The following is a 7,908-nucleotide window of genomic DNA, read 5'->3' on the forward strand; positions in this document are numbered from 1 at the left end:
ATCTAGCTTTAAAATTAGCATCAAGCTTTATAATTGTCTCTTCTCTCTTGAGCTTTAAATTGATCATATCCTTCTTAAATGTTTTGAGCCTTGAAGTTAATATGTTTGGAATGCTTTATGATAAGGGAAGTCTTTACTAGTGCTTTACCAATTGATATAACGAGCTTTAAAATGATTCCATCTCTCATAATTGATATTGTGCTTTTACAAAAGGGAAGATTTTACTTACATCTATCAATTGGTATATCGAGCTTTAACACATGGTATTGGAAATAAAATATGGCTTATGTGCTTATTGAACATCTTTATGCTTATCTTTCTTGAACTTCATAAATGTTATTTTTCTTGAACATCCACATACATGTGGCTTTATTATTGATGATTCTTTTGATGAATTAATAGTTAAATGTGCTTAATGGGTATATTTCTTAATAACTTGGTTGAAGATATTAAGTGCATATATATGATGACTTGGAGACTTTATAGTCACATATTCATGGTTTTAATGCTTATATTCTTGATGGATTTTGCTAACCATTATTTCTTGAGCTTAAATGTTTAATGCTCACTCTTCTTAACCTTTTTTATATAACAAAAATGGGGAGAAGGTTTATGAGCTATTTTAATTTTATGCATATGTTGAGGGGGGGATTTTAAAATTATTTCGAATGCAAATTATGCTCATAGTTTTGTCATATCAAAAAGGGGGAGATTGTTAGCTTTAAAATTATTATAGTTTTGATTATGACAAAATGATCAAATTTACTTGAGCATTATTTGAGTAATCCTTGACAATTTCTTGAAATGTTTTAACTCCCATACACTTGTTCTTACATTGACACAAGCTTGACTCTTGAAGTTATTCAACTATATCTTTAAGCTTGTATGGCTTAGGTGTATGAGTGCTTATGATTCTCATTCAGTAAAGTTTGATTTAAAGATTAAAGGAAAATCTTGATGCACTCATTAAGGAGGAGTTTCATTAAGAAAGAGTTTTGAATATCTTGTTTAATGATGAAAAAGAAAAAGGAGAAAAGGAAGACTAAATCAAATAGAGCTAAATAGGTTTTCATGTTTAATTTATGTGTGTCATGTTCAGTTTTGGTTTTGTTGAATATTATGTAAAGAAAAATAGATGCATTGACTAAGGGGGAGTGCCTTATTATGCATAAAGATTTGAAGCATTCATCTTGAACATAGACATTGCATTCTTAATCTAGGAATGCTTCATATGTTGGAGTATGATCTTAGTGAATTAATGTGATTGTGTAAAGCATGGATTTCAAAAAAAAAATTCTTTTTATAAAGGAAGCAAGCAATCCAATTACACAAGAGGAAACACACATTATTATTATTGCAAGCAATATAATCACATCAAAAAACAAAATAAGGATCTATTAAGTAAGAAAAATCATACTTTTATTTTGAGATTCTTATTTTCGGACACCACCACACCAATGAATGATTTCTTGACCAAATAAGTTTGTCACTTATTCTTCAAGAATACTTTCAACTTGAACCTTAAGTGCACAAGGTGTGGAATGCAAGGCTACAAGATGGCAACTAATTTTATTTTCTTTTCTATGGAAAAGCTTGGAGGAGGAAAAGAAAAAAAATGGCTGAAACTTGTTTTTTTTTTTAAGAAAAAGTACGTTCTCTCATTTTCTTCCAATCTCTTCTCTTTTTATTAAAATTCTTGCTTCAAAGGTTTAACCAAAATGAAACACCTTTGAATCAATCTTGACCATCCATTTAGAGTTATGGAAGCATCAAACATGCTCCATAATTATCAAAATAAAAATTAAAGAATAAATAATTTAATTCTTTAATTATCATTTAGAGTTCTTGATAAAATAAAACTCCTTAGTGAATAATAACTTTTATTTTATTATTATCCATCTTTATTTAAAAAGAATTAATAATAAATAAAAGAGTAATAGTCAAACATGGAGTCTCCTTTTATCAACATGGATGTCTAGATTCATTTTGCAAGAATCCTCCTAAAATTGAGACAAATATGTTTTCTTTTCTATATTAAGACAAAAATGTTAAAGCTGCCATTTTTGTAAACAATTTAATTAAATAAATTAAAACATGCATTCCAACTTAACATGAATTCTATGAAGCTAAGTGGGGAATTTATTTAGACATAGATATTCCAAGCTCCAATAAACTTAGAATTATTCTTAATCTCATTAAAATAATTCAAGCTTATTAACCATGAAATCACTCCACCATAGATTCATGGTTGCAGTCCTAGATTAACTATAATTACAAGAAACAATTTAATACTTTATATTAATTGTTAGTTGTCAAATTGCAAACTTTATATTGTGAACCCTCATAACCATCCAATGACAAAAGGTGAAATTATCGTTTTACCCTTTATGTCAATTTTGTCCCCTAGTCTCAAATTTCATCCAATTAGTGATTCAATACTCTAGATCTAATCTTTTGAGTATCCAGATGTGATGAGTAGCTAATTCATCAATCCACTAAGCCCAGATTAATCGCGAATCTTCTTGAAATCACTAGAAGTGATGTTAATGCTATGAACTCTATTATCTAGATATATGTTCCCAACTGTTCATCTCAATTATAATCGCAAAATACAAAGTCTAGATCAACGCTTTATGATGATCATGCTCATGGTAAATCAAAGATTATAAGGAGATTAAACACGAGTCCACTATCCATCAGGATTTCGGTTCTACTATAAGCAAATGCATAAGTGTGAGATCATGATTTAGGTAACGGTAAAGCTTAAATTTGATTTTCACATGATTCCAGTTCATGTTATAGTGTCATTACTCGAAGTCAACCATTTCGATGATTTGAGACTCATCATTCCCTTGAAATGAATCACATTCATTCGTTGGAAGTAATCTGGATACTACAGCCTTAACATAATAAAGTGACCAGCTTTATTATATGGCTGTGAACAATTTTTTTTTTTTTAGATTCAATTTAAATACATGTCTCCTATGTATGATTCTTCATACAAATGTATTTTAATATCTCAATAGAATCTCAGTACCTTAATAACTAGATACTGAATGCTTATTAAAACAAACTCTTCATCTTATTATCAAAATGTACTTTCATTACAAATAAATTTAATGAATTTAAGCATGAGAATATACTTGCTTTCTAGGGCACCATATTCTCAAAATTCCTAACAATCTCCCACTTGCCCTAAAGCAAGTATGACATATCCCTCATTCCAAGACCTTTTAAGTGACCATTGAAACTCTTTTGTGTTAGAGTCTTTGTGAATGGATCGGCAAGGTTTTGCTCTGTTCGAATTTTCTTCACAATTACTTCTCCACGTTGTATGATCTCTCGAATGAGATGATACTTCCTTTCAATATGTTTTGTTGTTTTTTGATTCTGCGATTCTTTTGAGTTAGCCACTACTCCACTGTTATCACAATAGAGTGTAAGAGGCTTGTCCGCATCTGGAATTACTCCAAGGTCCATAAGGAACTTACGGAGCCATACAACTTTCTTTACTACTTCACAAGCTGCAACATACTCTGCCTCCATAGTAGAGTCTACAATACAAGATTGCTTTACACTCCTCCAAACTATGGCTCCTCCCCCAATGGTTAAAACAGATCCTGATGTTGATTTTCTAGAATCAACATTAGACTAAAAATCTGAATCAGTGTACCCTGTTGCTACAAGGTCACTTCTAGGAATATACAAGCATGTAAATTCTTCGTTCTATGAAGATATTTAAAAATGCACTTGACTGCATTCTAATGCTCCACGCCTGGGTTTGACTGAAATATGCTAACCAATCCAATTGCATAGCAAATATCTGGCCTAGTGCATAGCATAGCATACATGAGACTTCCAACAACAGATGCATATAGAATCCATCTCATGTTTTCAACTTCCTTTGGAGTTTTAGGTGACATCTACTTAAAAAGTTTGATTCCATGTCTAGAGGGCATAAAACCCTTCTTGGAATCTTGCATAACAAACTTGGCCAAAATCTTGTCTATATAGGATGCTTAAGATAATGCTATCTGCTTGTTCTTACGATTCCTTATAAGTTTGATCCCTAGAACATAGCTAGCTTCTCCTAAATCCTTTATATTGAATTGTTGGTTCAGCCAATCTTTAACTATTGATAACATTCCTATATCATTCCCAATGAGTAAAATGTCATCAACATAAAGGACTAAGAAAACAACCTTTTTATCCTGTATCCTTTTACAAACACAAGGTTCATCAACATTTTGCTGGAAATCGTATGATTTGATAACAGTATCAAATCTTATGTTCCAAGATGTAGATTCTTGCTTAAGTCCATAGATAGACCTATGCAATTCATAAGCCTTATGTTCGTGGCCCTTTTTAATGAAACCTTCTGGTTGAGCCATATAAATGCGCTCTTCAAGATCTTTATCTAAAAATGCAGCCTTGACATCCATTTGTCATATCTCATAATCAAGATGTGCAGCTATGGATAGGAGGATCTTGATGGATTTAAGCATAGCAACCGGTGAGAAGGTTTTCTCATAGTCAATCCCTTCTCTTTGGGTAAAACCCTTGGCCACTAGTCTAGCCTTGAAGGTCTCTACCTTCCCATCACTTTCTCTTTTTCTCTTGTAAATCCAATTGCACCTTATAGGTTTTATCCCTTTAGATGGATCTATTAGAGTCCAAACTTTATTAGAATCCATGGAGTACAACTCAGATTTCATTGCCTTATGCCATTATTCAGCATCAACATCGTTAATAGCTTCTTTATATGTAATAGGATCATATTCATGTTCGTCTGAGAGTGCAATCATGTTTTTTCTCAGACCCATGTATCTTTCTGGTTGTCTCACAACCCTCCCACTACGTTGTGGCACCACTATTTGATGTTCAGGTTGTGTTTCTGTTTTAACCCTTGAATCAGATTGTGTTATGACATCTTCAGAATTAACTCTTAAATCTGAAAGATTAGATAATTCTTCTGAGACAATTTCACTTCTAGGTTTAAAATTTCTCATAAACTCTTCCTCTAAGAAAGTGGCATTAGTACTAATGAAAACTTTCTTATCTTGAGGACTATAGAAGTAATAACCTCTTGTTCCCTTTAGATATCCTACAAACAAGCACACCTCAGTCTTTGGCTCCATCTTTGTGGACTCAAGCTTTAAAACATGTGCAAGACACCCCCAAGTTCGAAGATGACGTAGAGATGATTTATGCCCTGTCCACAGCTCCCTTGGTGTCTTAAGCACAACCTTAGATGGAGCAAAATTAAGCAACTACTGAGTAGTTTGCATACAATATCCCTAGAATGAGATTGGAAGGTTAACATAGGACATCATTGATCTAATCATTTCTAAAAAAGTCCTATTTCTTCTTTTAGCTACACCATTATGTTGAGGTGTTCTTAGCACTAACAAATTGGAAATTATCCCATTGTCAGTGAGATATTGCCGAAATTCATCTGATAAATACTCACCTCCTCAATTTGATCGAAGTTGTTTCAATGGCTTGCCTAGTTGCTTTTCAACTTCGGCTTTGAATTCTTTAAACTTTTCAAAGGATTCACTTTTTCTGTGCATTAAATACACAAAGCCATGTCTCGAGTAATCATCAATAAAAGTTATGAAATATTCATAACCTCCTCTAGCTTCTACGTTCATTGGTCCACACACATCTGTTTGCACCAAGTTTAGAACGTTTGGCATTTTGTTACCTTTCACCTTGGAAGGCCCTTTAGTCATTTCAGCTTCAATACAAGACTCACATACTAGCAAGGACACTCAACCATGTCTGGTAGAGTACCATCCTTTATAAGCCTATTGAGTCTATTTTGATTTATATGACCTAAACACAGATGCCAAAGATAATTTTGATTTATACTAGATTCTTTGACTCTTTCAGTTTTGAATCGTATTGCTTTTATAGCATTTGTAGAATAAGTCATAGGCTTAAGGAAATAAAGATTATATCTTACAATTCTAGAACAAATAAAATCTTTATTCAAATAAATAATGAGTGTCTCACTAAAATAAACTGAATATCTAGACTTTATTAGACAAAAGACAGAAATCAAATTTCTATAAGTCTCTGGAATGTAATAAACATTTTCCAAAACTAGGCTATGACCATAAGGAATTTGAAGAATAATGGCTCTCACTGCTAATGCTGAAACGAAGGTGCCATTTGCCATCCTCATCCGAAACTACCCTTTACTCAGTTTTCTCCTTTGTTAAAACCCCTGTAAAGAATTACAAACATGGTTAGTGGCTCCAAAATCTACTATCCAAGTATTTGTAGAATCAACCACTAAACAGGCTTCTAACATATTTAGAAAACCCATAACGAGTTTATTCTTCTAGATTTCTTCAAGGTAGACCTTGCAATTTCGCTTCCAATGTCCTTTCACACCACAATGGAAACATTTTCCTTTGGTGTTGTCTTTTGAAGCAATCTTTTTCTTCATGAGCTTTTTCTTTGGTCCCACTAAGCCCTTAGAAATCTTTTTATTTCCAACTATCTTCTTTTTGCCCTTGGGTTTGGGCTTAGAAGTGGAAATTGCATGTGCTTCAGGCTTCTTTTTCAAATCAAGAACCTCTTCCATATTTTGAAGATCATTCATTAGACCATTTAAGGTGTAATCCCTAATGTGCAATTCATAATCAATTTGAACTATGAAAATGATGAATTCAAGCTATGAACAATCATTGATATTTGCGTTTCTGCATCTATCTCAGCACAATTTAGTTTTGCCTCATTGAGACAAGAGATTACTTTCAACATGTAATCTCTAACAGGCTTCCCAAGTTTCTGCTTAAGGTCCTCAAAAGCTTTGATTGCTTTCACCTTAGCAGATCTAGTTTTCGTACCAAACATCTCATATAGGTGCAACATTATGTCAGCAGCATTACCCATGCCTTCGGGCTGCTTTTGCAATATACTGTTCATAAAGGCCAGTATATAGCTTTTATCCAGCTCGTTTGCATCATGCCACTTCTTATGATATTCAATATCTTGTGGAGTTGATTAGGGAGTCAGTGCTTCAGGCTCATGGTCAGAAAGAACCCATGTGATCTTGTAATAATTAAGGACAATATTAAAGTTTCTTTTCCATTCAGAGTAGTTATCACCATTTAGAGTGCATTTGTTTAGCAATATTGAAAATGGATTCATATTTGTGATGCAGATATGTTTCTGAAAGTACATTTGAAATTATGTAAGCATACTAGTTATTCATAGACTTTGAACATTTCATGATGCATGTATGCATGATGAAAATATATAAAACCCTATAAATTATATTATTAGTTCAACGGTCATCTACCTTTCTGTAATAAATTAACTGACTATGGGCCGTGAGAATTTACTACTAGGTAAATTGGGACCCTCCCATTTAACTATTGTCACGACCCAATTTCCCGGGCAATGACCGGCGCATGAGCTCAATGAGCATAGCTCACTAAGCCCAAGCAAGCCTATCCATTTACCTTTGCTTAACAAATTTATCATATCATGCATACACACACACCTTTTCTCGGGTGTGAACATAGCCAAAACACAATGGCATTATCGATAATAATATACATGCACTATACCAGTCATGTATTTAGCAATTTACATTGCATACACATATTCATATTGTTAGATTGTTTTCACAATACAAAAGGACCCATGACTTCCAGCGGAGACATTTACAATAAAAGGGATTACTATCGAATGCCAGACACATACCCAGAATATGCACTACGGGGACTCCTCGATCTAGGGTCCAACAGTCACCTGATCTGAAAACATGAATTTTTATAAAACGTGAGTACAATACTCAGTGAGTGAACAAGGAAGGGAACAAGCAACAACTAGGGAGAATTTAAAATCATGATGCACTTGTTTCAAAATAATACAATTTAGTTCATTCCT

General features: G+C 33.1%; 1 protein-coding gene across 1 annotated transcript; it reads right to left on the reverse strand.

Moving 5' to 3' along the window:
* Positions 1-4,727: 4,727 nt before the first annotated feature.
* On the reverse strand, positions 4,728-5,138 carry LOC148763092 (uncharacterized). The gene has a single exon (XM_088805733.1). It carries the CDS (start codon positions 5,136-5,138, stop codon positions 4,728-4,730), a length of 411 nt encoding a protein of 136 aa, XP_088661859.1.
* Between the last annotated feature and the right edge of the window lie 2,770 nt (positions 5,139-7,908).

Source organism: Theobroma cacao, chromosome 4 (genome assembly GCF_053813885.1).
Source record: "Theobroma cacao isolate CCN51 chromosome 4, ASM5381388v1, whole genome shotgun sequence".
NCBI classification, from domain to species: Eukaryota; Viridiplantae; Streptophyta; class Magnoliopsida; order Malvales; family Malvaceae; genus Theobroma; species Theobroma cacao.